We start from the raw sequence: 18,955 nt of genomic DNA, 5'->3' as shown, positions 1-18,955 counted from the left end.
ACCTTTCTTTTTTTAGGGTCTTGCTGCATTTTTGGGTCTTTTCTCAATGCCTGGGGCACTCAATATTTGTGGGTTTGACTGCTGCCCTCCAGGGTGGTTTTTGTTGGCTCCTTTCTCACTGTGTGAACAATGTCTACAAAGTCACCTTTGGCAAAGGGACAAAGCTGCTTGTGAAACCAAGTAAGAAACTGGTTTATCTGGATTTCCCTCATTTATGGTGGGCTTAGGGTTTGAGCAGCAGAAGGGCTGACAGGGACATTTTGTGATTTAGGTGAGCAGGGACAATTTGAGATTTAGGTGAGACAGGGATATTTTTCAATATATAGTCTCAATTGTGAGACTATAATATAGATCAGAACTAATAAACATCTCAGGCCAAACAAGAGAAACCATTTCACACATTTGATTTGGGTGAGACAGGGATATTTTCTGATTTAAGAGTTGGTGGTTGAGGTGAGACAGGGACATTCTGTGATTGAGGTGAGACAGGGACATATTGTGATTGAGGTCAGACAGGGACATTTTGTGATTGAGGTGAGACAGGGACATTTTGTGGTCCGGCTGAGCCTGGTGTGTGGGGCAGGCTGGCCCAGCTCAGCAATTGCTGCTTTCCCGTCCTTTCTCTGCTTCATTCACCTCTGCTGGGAGAGCCAAAATGTGCCTGGCAGGGCTGGGCAGAGCCTGGGGCAGAGCTGCTGCTCTCAGGAGGCTCCTGGGGCTTTTTGTTAGGGCAGGAAATGCTGTGTGAATACAGGAACAGGAGCTTATGTCCCTACCTTTGGCTCTGGAACCAGACTCACTGTCAGGCCAAGTAAGTCCAGCACTGCTGCTCTGCTTTCTGTGCTTTCAGCTGTGCTTCAGCTCCTCCTTGGAGGGCTGAGAGCAGCAGCCTGGCTGGAGCTTTGGCCATCTCTGGGAGTCCCTGGGCAGGGATGACTTTGCTCTCAGGCAGTGTCCAAACCAAGGCTCCTTGTTCTGCTTGTGACATTGGGATGATTTTGGGATGATTTTGGGATGCACACAGTGGTCACTGCAGCCCAGGGAGGCACAGGAGCCAGGGCAAGGCTCTGTGTCCCCTCTGCTGCCCCTGTGAGCCAGGCCATGGCTGGGCAAAGCCTGAGGGAGAGGTGCAGCTCTGAGCAAGCTTCTAGGGCTTTTTGTTAAGGCAGGAAATGCTGTGTGACAACAGCTACACCAAGCTGACCTTTGGCTCAGGGACCAGGCTCTCCATCCAGCCCAGTGAGTGCTCAGCTCTCTGTGTGTCCTTTGTCCCTGCAGTGTCCCCTGCACAGTGTCCCACACATCCTTGCTGTGTCTGAGGCACCTTGGTTAGGGCAGGGAGGTTCCAGCTGCCATTTCATTGACTGCAGGGGCTGCAGGGCAGGCTCTGGGATGGGAACCTGCAGGAGAATCCCACTGAAGTTTTGGGGAAGGTTTTTGTTAGGGCAGGAAATGCTGTGTGAATTCAGGATCTGGCTATGGCAAGCTGACCTTTGGCTCAGGGACCAGGCTCTCCATCCAGCCCAGTGAGTGCTCGCCTGACAAAACAAAGAAACAAATTCCATTTTCAGAAGGGTTCAAACTGTTTTTATTATAGCCTGCATGCTTCTTAGACATTCTTATAAAGTACATAAGTTTATACTTTCTCACTGGTCACGAGAGACAAAGTTCTCATTGGAACAGCCTGTTGCAGGTTTCTCTAATTTTATCCTTCTTTCTTTCTGGGTTTCTTGGGTTCTGTGTCTCTGTCTTGGTTTTCCTTCCCTGATAGGAAATTCTTTCAGGGCTAAACATGGATCCTCTTCTCAAACTCCTCTCTGGCTCACAGAAGTCACTGTGGAAGCTCTTCCCCATTGCTGCTCCTCTGCACCTTCAGGTCATGCAGAGCACTCAGGGCTGTGGGACAGAGCCAGGGAGGATTTGTGTTTGCCCAGCTCTGGCAGGGCTGGGCAGGGCCTGGGACAGAGCTGCTGCTCTCAGGAGGCTCCTGGGGCTTTTTGTTAGGGCAGGAAATGCTGTGTGAATTCAGGCTTTGGCAACAAGCTGACCTTTGGCTCCGGGACCAGGCTCTCCATCCAGCCCAGTGAGTTCTCAGCTATTTTATTTGTGGGGTGCCCTGATGGAGGAAGGAATGATGAACCTGAGTTCATGTTCTCAGAAGTCTAATTTAATTTTTTATGATACTCATATTATATTAAAGAATGCTATACTAAACTATACTAAAGAATACAGGAAGGATACTTACTGAATGCTGAAAAGATAATAATGAAAATTTGAGACTCTCCCGAATCCAACACAGCTTGGCCCCAATTGGCCAAATATTTAAAACAGCTCACAGCAGAATCCAATGGAACAATCACCTGTGGGTAAACAATCTCCAAACACCTTCCACAGGAGCGAAACAGAGGAGAAGCAAATGAGAAAAGAATTGTTTTCCTTTCTCTGAGGCTTCTCAGCTTCCCAGGAGAAAAATCCTGGAAAAAGGTATTTTTCAGATAAAGTGAATGCCACAATGTTGTCTCTGTGACAACCTGCCTATGAACCCAAGCACTGTCAGAATTGCATGTAGATTTTCAAAAAGCAAATACCCAAGATATTTTTCTAGTTCTTTATGTGTCAGCCAATGTAATCTGCTAGTCAGTGTCTAACTCTGAATTGGGAGACTGCCAGGGGACAGTTGTTCCATTTTGTGTTAAAATCTTGATTTAATTTCTATTAGAGTGAAGGCATTTTTCATAGGTTGGGAGAAAGTTTTTTGGGAAAGCCTTCCCATGGCTGGCACTTGTCTCTCATGGCTGCCCAAAATTCAGAAAGGCAAAGGGAACTGCTGCTTTTCAGGCAGGAGCTGGGAACAGATGTTGCCTTGTGCAGGTAATAGAATCTTTTGTGTCAGGAAGCTTTGCTGGTGCCTGGAATTGCAGCTGCTTTGTGCTTGAGATCAGGTGCAGGGCTGGCAGAGGAGTTTTTGCAAGGAAATGTGCCAGGGTGTAAATGTGGCAGCCAGAGTCATTTTTGGCAAGGGGACAGTGCTTTCAGTCCTGCCAGGTGAGCAAGCCCTTGGCCTGGGAGGTGGAATTGCTTCATTTCTCTCCTGTTCTTGGTTGTTTGGAGTGGCACAGATTTGGGAAGCACGGTGTTTGCAGATCTGCCATGGTTTTGGGTTTCCCACATGGGCCAAAATTGGGATGAGCCAGACTTGTCTGCCCTTTTTCCCTTGTCATTGTCTGTCTTGTAGTAAGGGCAAAAAAATCCATATGACATAGACAATAATTGTAACATTTCCTGGTTTATAAGCAGCAGAGGATTGTATCTATCAAAGTCACAGAATGGTAGAAATTAGAAATGGAAAAGGTCATCCAGTCAGATTTGCTCACAACGTAAAATCCAGCCGTACAAAGCATCTTTCAGGCCTTTATCTGATTTAATTTTAAGTAATTTTTAAATGGCTTTTAAAGTATTTTAAGTGGCTTTTTAAGCACATTTAAAGTGGCTTTTATCATTTGCTATTGGAAACCATCTTTAGTGTTTTGTGTGGTGTGGATTAGGAGGATTTTCCTTGCAGTGCTGGAACACCCCTGGCACTGCCAAGATGCCTCCTGGAGTTGGGATTTGGGCTGCTGGCAAGGTGCCCTGTGCCAGGGGGCTCTTCCCTTCCCTCTGTTATTGCAGGGCAAGCAACCTTTGGGGCAGGGATCCCAAATTTCCCCTTGATAACCGAGGGGGAGCTTCTCCCCATCTCTGCCAGGTTTGGTGACCCCAATCCAGTGCGGCTCTCCCCAGGGATTGAACAGAGAATTGGGGTTTGGGCAAAGAGAAGCCAGAGGAGATCTCTGGAAATCTGCTCAGAGCCCCTGGCAGGGGCAGCCCCAGGGCTGAGGGGACCCCAGCCCATTTTGTAATGAGCTCTCACACTGTGTGACCAATGCAAACTGGGGAAAACCAGTCTGGGGGAGTGGAACCAGACTTGTCATTGCCCCAGGTGAGTTGTCTCCCCTCTTAGCCAAGCTGGACCAAACAATGTTGACATGGACCCAGACAATGCTGAGCTGCAACAAGTACAGTGGATTTGTGGAGAAATTTGGGCTGGTTTTGGTGTTCTGAGGGAATAAGTGGGAGACTTTGTGCTTATCCAGTGTGTTCTGGAAACGTGGCAGTGCTGGGGAAAAGAATTACTGCAAAAAGTGACAACAAGTAGGTGAAATGCAAGAGCAGGGATGTGTGAGACTAAATAGGATTTCTGAGATTTGGGACACTGAGATTTTCAGCCCACTCAAAAATAGGGGTGATGTTTGCAAAGAGGAGCAAAATGCAGTTCAGGCTGTTGCAGCAGCTCCAGCAGTGATCTCTGGGTTACTGCTGGGAGCTGCAGAACTGGAGCCACAACCCAGAGAGAGAAATGGGAATGGCACGAGCTGTGGGTGTTTCCTGTTAATTTTGGGGATTGGGAGGAGGTGTTTGGACACTCCCTGCTAAATTTAATGGTTTAGGGGTGAACATGGCACTGCTGGGGTATGGGTTGGACTTCATCGTCTTGGAGGGCTTTTCCAACCTTGTGGTGGTGTTCACAGAGGTCCCAGGATGAGGGAAAAGATGAGAATCTTGACTCCATGTTTCAGAAGGCTGATTTATTATTTTATTATATATACTGTATTAAAAGAAAATTATATACTAAATAATAGAAGAAAGGATTTCATCAGAAGGCTTGCAAGGAAAGGAATAGAAAGGAATAATAATAAAATCTTGTGACTGACCAGAAAGTCCAAGACAGCCAGACTGGGATTGGCCATTAATTAAAAACAACCACATGAGACCAATCAAAAATGCACCTGTTGCATTCCACAGCAGCAGATAACCATTGTTTACATTTCCTTTCTGAGGCCTCTCAGCTTCTCAGGAGAAAAAGATACTAGCAAAGGATTTTTTCAGAAAATATCTCTGTGACACAACCTGGACAATTTTGCTTGAGATCAGGTGCAGGGCTGGCAGAGGAGTTTTTGCAAGGAAATGTGTCAGGGTGTAAATGTGGCAGCCAGAGTCATTTTTGGCAAGGGGACAGTGCTTTCAGTCCTGCCAGGTGAGCAAGCCCTTGGCCTGGGAAGGGGAATTGCTTCATTTCTCTCCTGTTCTTGGTTGTTTGGAGTGGCACAGCTTTGGGAAGCACGATGTTGGCAGCCCTGCCCTGGATTTGGGTTTCCCACATGGGCCAAAATTGGAGATTGGGAGGATGTGTTTGGACACTCCTTGTTAAATTTATTGGTTTAGGGGTGAACATGGAACTGCTGGGGTATAGGCTGGACTTCATGGTCTTCAGGTCCAAAAAGTGGAGGTTTTGGTTACAATGCATTCTATACTTTTCTTTGCTGAGCATCTTCATACAGTAGAACCAACCTATAACTTAGCTTTTACCTATAGCCTGTCATAACTACTGTAATTACCATATTCATGTTACTGTTCTCCAGTCACTCACAGTTAGTACATTACAATTTAAGCTGGAAGTTGTTTTTCAGTTTTCTTGCAGTGGAAAATTCTGAGACCTTTTTTCTACTTGCAACATGTGCTGACTTGTTTGCCTGTCTATCTCTGTCCTTGGTAAAAACATCATCTTCTTTGGGGTGGGTTTATCCTTTGCTTTAAGTCATAAAAACCCCTTCTAACCAACACACCCTTTGCCTCCTTGGTTATCCAGTAAGACTGGCTCAGCAATTCTTTTCTTCTCTATCAAAACTTGCTGGGTGCAACCAGGTGGGATTGGGCTGTTCTCCCAGGTGACCAGTGAGAGAAACAGAGGACACAGCCTTAAGCTGCACCAGGGGAAGTTCAGGTTGGACATCAGCAAAAAATTCTTCACTGAAAGAAAATTCTTCAGTGAAAGAAGCAAATTTTTTCAGCAAAAAATTCTTCACTGAAAGCAGAAAAATTTTTCTCTGATTGGGCACAGGAATTGGTTGTCGGGGGAGGGTAAGGTGTCACCATCCTTGCAGGGTTTAACAAAGCCTGGATGGGCACTCAGTGCCAGGGTTTTGTGCATGAGGAGATGTTGGGTCAGAGGTTGGACTTGATGACCTCAAAGCTCTTTTCCAACCTCTTTTATCCTCTCATTCCGTGAGCTGCTCCCAACAGAGGCTTGCCATGTTCTGCAGCCTTCACCCAGCACACAGCCAGCCCAGGGCACCATTTTGCAAAGGGCTGTGTCACAGTGTAATTCTGGGGGTTATGACAAGCTTACCTTTGGAGCTGGAACCAAACTGGTAGTGTCTCCAGGTATGTCTGAATTCAGGGAGAATTCACGTAGAATTCACATAGAATTTGAGTAGTTCTTCTTTCAGCTGACAAATTATTTTGTGTATTTTGCCAATATTTTAGCAACAGGACAATGAATTTTCAGTTGGTATTAAGAGTAAATTATTTCCATGGCTGCAAGGATATCTCCCCCTCCTTTTTCCTGAGAAGGAACATGGAAGAGGTTTTACATGTGCAAGAGGATTTGTCTTGGGAATTCAACAGGATTTGGGCTCCTCAAGCAGAGGTGGATTGAAATGGTGAAAGCCAGCACAGACCAGCAAAATGCAGAGGGGTGAAGCTGGTTTCAGAGGGTGGTTTCACCATCCCTGGAGGGTTTAACAAAGCCTGGATATGGCACTCAGTACCAGAGTTTAGTCCAATGAAGAGATGTTGGGTCACAGGTTGGACTTCATGATCTCAAAGCTCTTTTCTAACCTCATTTATCCTGTCAGTCCGTGAACTGCTCCCAACAAAGCCTTGCCATGTTCTGCAGCCTTCACCCAGCACACAGCCAGCCCAGGGCACCATTTTGCAAAGGGCTGTGTCACAGTGTAATTTTGGGAATTACGGCAAGCTTACTTTTGGAGCTGGAACCAAACTAGTGGTTTCTCCAGGTATGTCTGAATTCAGGTAGAATTCACGTAGAATTCACATAGAATTTGAGTAGTTCTTCTTTCAGCTGACAAATTATTTTGTCTATTTTGCCAATATTTTAGCAACAGGACAATGCATTTTCCGTTGGTATTAAGTGATTTCCATGGCTGCAAGGATATTTTCCCATCCCTGTTCCTGAGAATGAACATGGCAGAGGTTTTACATGTGCAAGAGGATTTGTCTTGGGAATTCAACAGGATTTGGGCTCCTCAAGCAGAGGTGAATTGAAATGGTGAAAGCCAGCACAGACCAGTAAAATGCAGAGGGGTGAAGCTGGTTTCAGAGGGTGGTTTCACCATCCCTGGAGGGTGTTATGAAGCCTGGATGGGCACTCAGTACCAGGGTTTAGTCCAATGAGGAGATGTTGGGTCACAGGTTGGACTTGATGATCTCAAAGCTCTTTTCCAACCTCCTTTATCCTGTCATTCCCTGAGGGGCTCCCAACAAAACCTTGCACTGCCATGTTCTGCAGCCTTCACCCAGCACACAGCCAGCCCAGGGCACCATTTTGCAAAGGGCTGTGCCACAGTGTAATCCTGGGAATTATGGCAAGGTTACCTTTGGGGCTGGAACCAAACTGGTGGTTTCTCCAGGTATGTCTGAATTCAGGTAGAATTCACGTAGAATTTGGGTAGAAGTTTTCTTTCAGCTGGCAAATTATTTTACCTATTTTGCTGCCCCACAATATTTTAACAACAGGGCAATGAATTTTCAGTTGGTATTCAGAGCAAGTGATTTCCATGGCTGCAAGGATATTCTCCCCTCTCTATTCCTGAGAATGAACATAGCAGATGTTTTACATGTGCAAGAGGATTTGTCTTGGGAATTCAACAGGTTTTGGGCTCCTCAAGCAGAGGTGAATTGAAACGGTGAAAGCCAGCACAGACCAGCAAAATGCAGAGGGGTGAAGCTGGTTTCAGAGGGTGGTTTCACCATCCCTGGAGGGTTTAACAAAGCCTGGATATGGCACTCAGTACCAGAGTTTAGTCCAATGAGGAGATGTTGGGTCACAGGTTGGACTTGATGATCTCAAAGCTCTTTTCCAACCTCATTTATTCTGTCATTCTGTGAGCTGCTCCCAACAAAGCCTTGCCATGTTCTGCAGCCTTCACCCAGCACAGAGCCAGCCCAGGGCACCATTTTGCAAAGGGCTGTGCCACAGTGTAATTCTGGGAATTATGGCAAGCTTACTTTTGGAGCTGGAACCAAACTGGTGGTTTCCCCAGGTATGTCTGAATTCAGGTAGAACTCACGTAGAATTTGGGTAGAAGTTCTTCTTTCAGCTCTTTTTTTTTTTTTTTTTGCCTATTTTGCCGCCCCACAATGTTTTAGCAACAGGACAATGCATTTTCCATTGGTATTAAGTGATTTCCATGGCTGCAAGGATATTCTCCCCTCCCTGTTCCTGAGAATGAACATGGCAGAGGTTTTACATGTGCAAGAGGATTTCTCTTGGAAATTCAACAGGATTCTGGCTCCTACATCAATCTCCTCAAGCAGAGGTGAAGTGAAATGGTGAAAGCCAGCACAGACCAGCAAAATGCAGAGGGGTGAAGCTGGTTTCAGAGGGTGGTGTCACCATCCCTGGAGGGTTTAACAAAGCCTGGATGGGCACTCAGTGCCACGGTTTAGTCCATGAGGAGATGTTGGGTCACAGGTTGGACTTGACAACCTCAAAGGTCTTTTCCAACCTCATTTATCCTGTCATTCTGTGAGCTGCTCCCAACAAAGCCTTGCACTGCCATGTTCTGCAGCCTTCACCCAGCACACAGCCAGCCCAGGGCACCATTTTGCAAAGGGCTGTGTCACAGTGTAATTCTGGGAATTATGGCAAGTTTACCTTTGGAGCTGGAACCAAACTGGTGGTGTCTCCAGGTATGTCTGGATTCAGGCAGAATTCATGTAGAATTCAGGTAGAATTCACGTAGAATTCAGGTGGAAGTTCTTCTTTCAGCTCACAAATTATATTGCCTATTTTGCCAATATTTTAGCAACAGGACAATGCATTTTCTGTTGGTATTAAGTGATTTCCATGGCTGCAAGGATATTTTCGCATCCCTGTTCCTGAGAATGAACATGGCAGAGGTTTTACATGTGCAAGAGGATTTGTCTTGGGAATTCAACAGGATTTGGGCTCCTCAAACAGAGGAGATGTGAGATGGTGAAAGCCAGCACAGGCCAGCAAAATGCAGATGGGTAAAACTGCTTCCATAAAGCTGTAGGAGGTAAAAAGGACTTTTCTTGTATGTGGATAGAAATACTTGGAGATAACCAGACTCATAATGTATTTGGACATAAAAAATGCACATATTGGGTAAGTGCTGTGGAGATCCTTGAGCTGTAACAGTGGAGGTGGGTTTCCACTTATAAACAGAATATAAAGAGAATATAATGATATAAACACAAGGCAGGGAGCTCAGGGATGACACCAAGTTGATGTCACAGCCAGCTTGTGTTGATTTACCTTGTCCTACCTCATCCAGGTGGAGCTTGGAGCACATTAGAAATGAGAATCTGGAACTGGTAGAGAACAGCAGGACCAGCATTAAAACTGAGGGTGGGAGAAATATTTGGATAGAGAGGAAATAGGGCAAGAAGGAAAGTTAATTACTGAAGGACGGAAAGGCAATCCTTACATCAAAATATTATTTCTGAAGAAAAAAGGATGGATAGAAAAGTGGGCTTTGAGTGTTGGTGCCACAAATGTATGAAAAAAAATCCCCCCAAAATCCTACACCTCTTCTCTTGTCTGAAACCCTTTGTAAAAGGGAAAGAAAGTAATATTTGCCAAGATATTGATATTTGTTGTAAATGTACCAAATTTTCCAAATTTCTTTAAAAATATATTTAGGGTTGTTTAGTATCTAAATTGAGTGAGTTTACACCTGAAAAGTAATGTTTCCATTTTTTAAAATGGTAGTGATTCTTAAGATAATTTCAACATTATTTTATTCTTAAAGTTAAAAACCAGGAATATAGGGAAATAATTCCTTCTGGAAACCTGTGAGGGAAATAATTTTATTTTAAATGACCTCCCCTGACCCTCTTCAAAAACATCTGAGAGAAATGAGAATGTCAAGTTTATATGGAGCAATCAGCAAGCTGAAGGAGCTATAAATCAGAGCTCTGAGTTCATGTAGGTGTCTCCAGATCTACCATTGTGGTAAATTTACCATAGATTTACCATTATTTACCATATCTCTGTGCAGCTGCTCCATAGTCCCACTGGAGGAACGTTCCTAACACACCCTGAAACCTCAGGGTTCAGTGGCAGAATGAGCAATGAAATGGCTCAAAGAAATTGCTCACCAAAAATAGCTTTTTAGTCAAAAACTAAATGGCAGCTTTATTGGAATCACTCTTGACTAATTCAGGTGGCAAAAATAAAATTAAGAGAATGGGATGATGGAGGCCGCCAGTCCCTAGGGGAGCTGTGCAGTAAAATAATTAAATAAATTTAAATAAATAAACAAAATTTTGTAAATAAATAATTTTTTTTGTAAATAAATTAATTTTTGAGAGAGGAATCTGACTGGCAGAATAAATCAATGAGGAATAAGATGGAGAATAGGAGTTGTGGTGCAGGTGGCTGTCTGGAAACGATGGGACAAATATGAGAGGAATATTAAGAAGAGTGTGTTTGGGAGTGCAAAATGCAAAGTACATTAAAAGAAATTCAGTAGGTGGAAAAGTCCCAGGTAAATGGATCTGTGTGTTCATAGAGATAAAGAGGATTTTTTAATGGAGTATTTAATTGCTGAAGGATCCTTTCAGTGCTGCTGTGGATATTGTAGAGGCCTTTGCTATTGTGTAACTCTGGGAGTAATTACAAATTCACATTTGGATCTGGGACGAGACTTCTGGTTTTGCCAGGTACATTTACACTGATTTTTTTTACTAATTTTTTTTTTTTTACCCTGATTTTTTTACGAATTTTCGAGTTTGTTAATACACACCAAGATCTGGGCAATGGCAGCTGTCAAGGGCATTGCCCACCTCTACTTGGGCACCATCTAAACCTCAGGAGAACATTGCTATGATGTCTCCTGCTGCTCCTTCAATGTTAAGAAAATATTTTGGGGGTCAGAAGAAGCAATTCTGCCCATCTAATCCACTCTGAGATGGATTAACCCAGCTGTGTGACATTTTAAAAACAAAAAGGCTTCAAATGGCTGCTCATGAACCTCCTGAGAAACTTTGTCATTTTCACACCTGGAAGACATCCTTCAGTAAAGATGGAATTGGGCAGCTTGGAAAGCTCAGAGCATCATTATTTACTTCTCACTTTGCTGTAAATAGAGGTGATAAATAGAAGTGATAAATAGAAGTGATAAATAAACAGCATCTCCAGCCTGTGCTGGAAACGCTGTTTATTTATCACCTGCATTTATCACCTCATCAAGCCAGAATAACAGGTCACAGGGCTGTGGTTAAAGTAGATGTTTTTTACCAAAATTATCTCAAACCTTCATAGCAGTGGGCAAACAAACCAAGGAACTTACAGGAACTGCAGCACCAGAGCAGAGGCAGCCACCGCTCTGAGTAAGAACAGGAAATTAGTATTTTGCAAAAGTGCTGAGGCTTCCTGTGAAAAAGCCTTTATTGTTTTGTGTGTTCAAGATCAAGGCATTGCACAGATTGAAGAGGAGAAAAACACCCTAATTCGGAGTGAGGTAGATGTTTATCTCTTCAGAAAGCACAGTGCTGGTGATGAGAGAGAAAGAGAGCAGCTTGACAAATTCCTCCTCTTCTGTTTCATTTCCATGTGCCCCAGGCAGTGATCTACCCTGGCTCATCTGTATTTTATACAGGGACATAAATATACATCTGTATTTTATCATCAAGCTTTTTAGCAGCTCCTGCCTTCCTCTCCCTAAGAGCAGGGGAGGTGAGGGAGTTCCAGCAGCATCAGGCTGGGATGATTTTAGGCCATGATTTAGATTGTCACCAGGCCATGGTGACAGTTAAAATCATGGCCTAAAATCATCTCTAAATCATTCCTGGCCTTTTCAGATGTTCCAGGGATTCTGTTTGGCCTCTCTGTGTCTCCCACACAATAGAAGTGTCACAGACATATTTTATGAAAAATCCTTTCCTTAGGATTTTTCCTCCTGAGAAGCTGAGAGGCCTCAGGAGCAAAATGCAAACAATGGTTATCTGCTGCTGTGGAATGCAACAGGTGCATCTGGGATTGGGCTCATGTGGTTGTTTCTAATTAATGGCCAATCACAGTCAGCTGGCTCAGACTCTGTCTGAGACACAAGCCTTCGTTATCATTCTTTCTTTTTCTATTCTTAGCCAGCCTTCTGAGGAAATCCTTTCTTCTATTCTTTTAGTATCGTTTTAATATAATATATATGATAAAATAATAAATCAGCCTTCTGAAACATGGAGTTAGATCATCTTTTCCCTCATCCTCGGACCTCTGTGAACACGGTCACACAGAAACAGCTTCTGCATCATCTGCTGTAGATATTTTGGTTCTCTAAAGGTGTCCTGGTACAAAATCCCAATGATCAAGCAGCTTCCCCCTGGAATAATGGAGAATCCTGCATTTCCAAGTGGCTCTATGTAAGACTGCAGGAACTATGGCTGTGTAATCTGACCTAAATCTTCTTTTCTCCTCTTTGCAGAAGTCACTCCATCTCCCTCCGTCTACAGGCTGACCTCCAAAGATGCCCAGGGCCTGGAGATGTGCCTCATCACAGATTACTCCCCTGAGAAGCTCACTGTGAGCTCAGCAGAGCAGCACACATCTGCTGTGGTGGGGGTGGCCACGGATGGGGACAGCGAGGAGTCCAGCTACCTGTCCACCTACTGGGCCACCAGTGACCACCTGCACTGTGCTGCCAGCCACGAGGGCTTTGGAGAGCTGGAGGGAGAGGACCCTGAGAGTGGTAAGGGCATTTCTGGGGCTGTCACCAGGGTTGGAGGTGCTCTGGGTGCTCCACTGTGGTCCCACAGGACAGAGGAATGCTGTGTCACGGACATCTTTCATGGAAAATCCTTTCCTTGGGATTTTTCCTCCTGAGAAGCTGAGAGGCCTCAGGAGCAAAATGCAAACAATGGTTATCTGCTGCTGTGGAATGCAACAGGTGCATCTGGGATTGGTCTCATGTGGTTGTTTCTAATTAATGGCCAATCACAGTCAGCTGGCTTGGACAGAGAGCCCAGCCACAAACCTTTGTAATCATTCCTTCTTTTTCTATTCTTAGCTAGCCTTGTGATGAAACCTTTTCTTCTATTCTTTTACTATAGTTTTAATATAATATATATCATAAAATAATAAATCAAGCCTTCTGAAACATGGAGTCAGATTCTCGTCTTTTCCCTCATCCAAGAACTCCTGTGAACACCGTCACAAATGTTGCTTTGTTGCCTCTGTTTTCTTGCCAGATTAATCCATTTTCTGACCCAGAGATGGCGTAATTCAGAGGTGTTTTAAAAGCTTTTATTCCATTTTCAGTCTCATGTCAATGGTGGCACAATACAGATGTTATAATTCACACCATCACAATCAGAACCCAATTATTTCCTATTTACAACACACTATAAGTGTTCCTTGGCCTGTCAGCTTTTGCCACACCATGCTGTAAATCCCTTAAAGCAAATAATCTAAAATTACCTTGTGGGTAATTTTACTTAATATTACTACAACATATCTTTCATAGGTCGATTTCTGTAAAGTATCCAGTCTTATTTGTAAGGCCACCTTTTGAAACTTGTTTGGAGAATTTTCTATAAATTCATTTCCCACACTGTAAGCCTCTGGCAAGCAATAGTTCCTTCTCCCAAGAAACAGTATTACTTAATCTCTCAAGGCTGAATTGGGATTTTTCAGCCTTGAAAAAGGGAAACATTATAAACATTTATTGGCCTGCCAGCTTTTTGCCACATCATGCTGTGAATGCCTTAAATCCAATAATCTAAAATTACCCCTCATGGGTACAATGCATCTTTCATAGTTCTATTTCTCCAAAGTACCTAATCTTATTTATAAAACCATCCTTTGAAACTTGTTTCTAGTTCCATTTCTCTCTCAGCAATGTCTGTCCTGTTCCATGGCATTACCAAGTCAACGTTTCTTATCTCCAGATAAGTGATAAGAAATGTGCACACTGATGCACACTGAGCCTTCTGCCAGGCTTGGAGAATTCCCTACAAATCCATTTCCCACATTTCCCCCTCTCTCTTGAACAGAAAAAACTTTTTTTGATGGTTTTGTTTATTGTCTCTCCTTTGTTTATTGTCTCTCCTTTTTTTATGGTCTCTCCTTCCTCCTTGCTGGAACCAGGATTAAGGATCAGCAGACTGGTACAGTCAAATCAGAACACACTGTGGGGGGATAGAAAGTTTGAAATTCCTTTGTCCAATGGAACACTGAAGTTTAATTAGATCGTTTTTTATGCTTGTCCTGAAAAAAAAGAGAAAATAATGTTTATGGGAGGGTTTGTTGGCCAGAAATCCTAATTTAGTACTTCTAAGCAGAGATATCTTTATAGATCTCTGAAGAAGAACATTGTTGTAATTAATTCAATTTATTGTCATTCTCTGCAGGTGCCAGTGCTGTCTGTGTCACAGGGCTGTCCCTCCACTTCAGGACAGGTATGTAACACAGCATTTTAGAAGAAAAGTTTGCCCTAAATTAATCGTCATCCTATCACCACTGAGTCAGGGATGACGCAGAATTGTATCAGAAGGCAGAGGGCAAAATCCCATTTATTTGATCCTCTCCCCTTTTATACCTTAGTTAGCTACAGGTGCACCTGATTGGTCATTTAATCAATAGTGTGGAAACCCAGGGCACCCAGGGAATATTTCTGTGTCTGCTCTGGGGTGTCCTGGTCTGACTTTGACCCTCATTCATGGAGAAAGTTTCCCAGACTTCAACATAGACTGGAACCCACAAAAGTGTGAAATGGAGAGTAGTGTAGTGCATCACTTGGTGAGAAATTGAGGTTTTGGGATTTTTAGTGTGTTGTGGGTGGAAGCGAGATGGAGGGCACAGGGTGTCGTCCTGGGTTTCTTCTTCATGGGTTTGGGTGGCATTTTGCAATTGGGCAGAAAGGTCCACACTGGGATCAGTTATTGGTTTAAAAGGGAAAATAATCCAGGTGTCAGTTCTTAATTGGATAGTTTAGTCTTAAAAGCCCTTGTACCAAGAGATTGTTGGCCATTTTGTGCCTTCTAATGAAAAGCTGCCCAACTCACAGCAGTGAGGCTGTTTTACTGATAAGAGATAATAAACACCTGAGTGTGAACATGAATTATTGTCTCAAGTGCCTTCAATGCAGACCCAGAGAAACCAATAAATACATTTCACATGATTGGCTAATTAACAAGACACTCATTTGTAAAAGGAAAACAGCAAAATAATTTGTTAAAAACCACCACCTGCAGATTGTTTAATATCTGACTATCATTGTTTATCTGCAGCTCCCTAAATCTTCCCAGGCCAATTCATGGGAAATTGCCATATAAATAATACAATATATTATATAAATTATATATATATATAAAATGTAACATAATATAATATAATATAATATAATATAATATAATATAATATAATATAATATAATATAATATAATATAATATATGTATTTTATATGTATATATATACACATATAAAATAATAAAATTTATATTATATTATATTATATTATATTATATTATATTATATTATATTATATTATATTATATTATATTATATTGCTTATTTGGCTTTCTCTCTCTCTGACCCTCTGACCAGACTTCTCTCTCTCACCTTCCCAAGCTTTTGCTGCTTTACCCTGCTTGCAGAATTCTTTCTGAAGCAGCAAAAAGACAGAAAATTTCCCCAAAAGGGCCCCCACAGGTTTTAACACCAAGGCTGAAAGTTGTGGTGTTCGTGCAGCCTTGCTGATCCAAGCTGATAATTTTATGCCGCTCTTGCTCTGACTCACCACAGAGCTGCTGCTGAAAGTTTAAAATCTTGAGAAAAACATCATTCTGAGCCCACCTCAGAGCAGCTCCAGGTCCTGCTATGAGTCAGCACTGCTGCATTTCAGCCTTCAGAGGAGCTGGGTTATTTTGGGTGCACAAACACTTCATGGAACGATGGTGAGCAGTGGTTTCTGTGCTCAGGGGTCACTGAGGCTGGGCTCTGGGGATGCTCACGGTTTATTCAGAGAGAGAGAAAAGGCAGATAAACTTCCCCAGGAATTGTTCTGGGGGGGTTTTGAGAAGGCTGAGAGAAAGAATTAAACAATCTCGCAGTGTTTGGACCAGTTGTTTTCTCATAAGATGCTTACCAAAGGTTGTCTTCTCAATTAGCAAATGGTGTTGATTTAATGACCAATCAGGTCCACCTGTATCAGAATGGTGTCTAAAAGAAAGGGTTTCTAATGAAAAATGTGTAAAAGAATGGGTTTCTAATGAGGAAAATATAAAAGAATGGGCTTCTAGTGAAGAATGTATGAAAGAATGGGTTTCTAATGAAGAATGTATAAAAGAATGGGTTTCTAATAAAGAATGTATAAAAGAATGGGTTTCTAATGAAGAATGTATAAAGAATGAGTTTGTAATAAAGAATGTATAAAAGAATGGGTTTCTAATGAAGAATGTATAAAAGAATGGGTTTCTAATAAAGAATGTATAAAAGAATGGGTTTCTAATGAAGAATGTATAAAGAATGAGTTTGTAATAAAGAATGTATAAAAGAATGGGTTTCTAATGGAGAATGTATAAAAGAATGGGTTTCTTATTAAAAATATAAATATATATATTTAAAAGAAATATATAAAAGAACTACAATATATTTCGTTTATAGTATTATATAAATTATATATTTATACATTATATAACTATATTTACATGTTATATAATGTGTGTTTATACAATATATATTTTTCTATAATATATAATATAGATTTATATTCTTTTCAAATACGAATGGTTTTGTAACTAATATAAAATGAAAATAAAATTTTGTTATATGCTTAAAATCAAAATTGCTTTCACCCCTGCCCATCTTCAAAGGAATTTAGACAGAGGAAGGAGGGCTGCTCCAGCATCCTGGATTTACAGTGCACAGTATTTAAAACCAGTTAGGTGGCTGGCAGAGTGGCAGATTGGATATTTAAGTGGTTATTGAATGGAAGAAATTAAAGTTTCTGAGTCCCACTCCCTATCTCATTTCCTGCCCCACCAGCTGACTCCATGACACAATGGAACAACTTTGTTTAAAAGAGCTTTTGAGTCTGTGTGGGACATGAGGATGTCTCAGTGCTCTTTTAACTCTCATTTTCTGTTGTTTTTTTCCAGATGAGCACTTGAACACCATTTCTTTGTCACAGCTGGGCCTCAAAATCATTTTAATGAAAGGAATCATTTTTAACGTGCTGATGACAGTGCTTGTGTGGAAGAAGAAAAAGGTGAGGATGCTTGGGGAGGTTCAGATAATATCTGGATTGGTTCTTCAGCTGTGAATGCTCCTTTTCTCTGGAACAGCTGTTTTTGCAGTCTATCCTGAATTTTTCCAGTAAAATCCCTCCATTCCTCTGGCCATACCATTTTCAACCACCCCTCAAGTGCTCTTCCTGGTCCATAAGAAAATATTTTCCTTTTCAAGACATTTCTCCCTTTTATTTCTACATCCATCCCTTGCCTTGCCTGCACTCATCCATCAGATTTCTCCCCTCACCTGAGAAAGTTTGATGATTTTTGACTTTAATATAAATCCTAATATATCAGCTTTTCCCAGTGTCTGTTTTTCTCTTGCTGGACACTTCAGCTCTACAATTGTGCAGTTGTAACCTAAATAATGATTTAACAAACCTTTTGTTTGTGTTACATTTCTCCCTTCTGTTTGTACATCCATCCCTTGCCTTGCCTGCACTCATCCATCAGATTTCTCCCCTCACCTGAGAAAGTTTGATGATTTTTGACTTTAATATAAATTCTGATATATCAGCTTTTCCCAGTGTCTGTTTGTCTCTTGCCTGGACACTTCAGCTCTACAATTGTGCAGAGATAATTTTTAAACCAATAGTGATTTAACAAACTTTTGTTTTTTGTTACAGGACTGAGAGGAACCAGCTGGGGCAGTCCTGAAGTACCAAACCCATCAGCTTTGAGAGAGCATCGTGGGCAAGAGGGAGCTCAGGGAAATTCCTTGTGCAAGGAACATCCCCTGCTGCTCTTACACATCACACCAGCCATGATATTCTAAATTGCTTTATTTGCATTGCTACAAAACTGCTCAAAATGAAATATTTCCAGCGTTTTGCCCTCCAGATGTCTGGGTCATTCACCACACTGTGCCTGTTTTGCGTGAAGCAGACTTTGCTATAATTACACTTTGCCAAGTTGTTACTTCTGTTAAAATTACAATTTCTGCCTGGAGCAGTGCTGTGTGTTAAAAACTGCAAGATAAATATCATCTGAATGGGAATTTTTCTTATTTTGGTAGCTTTAGGGTGTTCATATCTCTTAGGGTGCACGACCAGTAACCTTTTCAGGCGCAAATGAAACCCTTTGAAAAGTGAAGGGAAACTGAATCAGGATGTACTGTCCTGTCACCTTTTGGTGGATTAGAGCAAGATATCCCATTTTTCCCCTAAAGGATGAGCTGCAGTCTCCCAGAAATTCCAAATTCAGTGAAATTGCCACTTCAATGTCACAGAAGAAATATTTAAAAGGATTTTTTAAAAGTTTATCTGACCATAACACTTCTTAATTTAAACCAGTTTAAGATCTGGCTTTCTGTTCAAAATACAAGCCACTTTTGTAAAACTACAAACCACTTTTGTTGTTTTTGTTTGCTTCTAACAACCTGAGATCTCCCAAGCTCTTTTTGTAACAATTGCATAAAAATGTACTGAAATATTTACCTGTCCTTGTGTGCCCACCTTGGATCTGTGCTTGCCTGTGGCATCTGCATGCTGCTGATCCATGGACTGTCCTGGCACCCACCAGATGTCTTGGCATTTCTTTAGGCTGCCATCAAACAATTCTTATTAAAAATTTATAAAATTG

The 18,955-nt window shown here is 42.1% G+C and overlaps 1 protein-coding gene across 1 annotated transcript in view; it reads left to right on the top strand.

Annotated features, from left to right (window-relative positions):
- LOC132084213 (T cell receptor alpha chain MC.7.G5-like) overlaps positions 1–18,955 on the top strand; it is a 131,445-nt gene extending 112,490 nt beyond the window's left edge. Inside the window, exons 5-8 of the mRNA XM_059489274.1 lie at positions 12,570–12,833; positions 14,494–14,541; positions 17,243–17,352; positions 18,001–18,955. Of these exons, the coding sequence (XP_059345257.1) occupies positions 12,570–12,833; positions 14,494–14,541; positions 17,243–17,352; positions 18,001–18,006 (428 nt within the window). The 3' untranslated portion in view covers positions 18,007–18,955. The remainder of the gene's footprint in view (positions 1–12,569; positions 12,834–14,493; positions 14,542–17,242; positions 17,353–18,000) is intronic.

Source organism: Ammospiza nelsoni, chromosome 26 (assembly GCF_027579445.1).
Source record: "Ammospiza nelsoni isolate bAmmNel1 chromosome 26, bAmmNel1.pri, whole genome shotgun sequence".
NCBI classification, from domain to species: Eukaryota; Metazoa; Chordata; class Aves; order Passeriformes; family Passerellidae; genus Ammospiza; species Ammospiza nelsoni.
The sequence above is the reverse complement of the archived record's forward strand: the minus strand, read 5'-3'. Positions and strand labels throughout refer to the sequence as shown.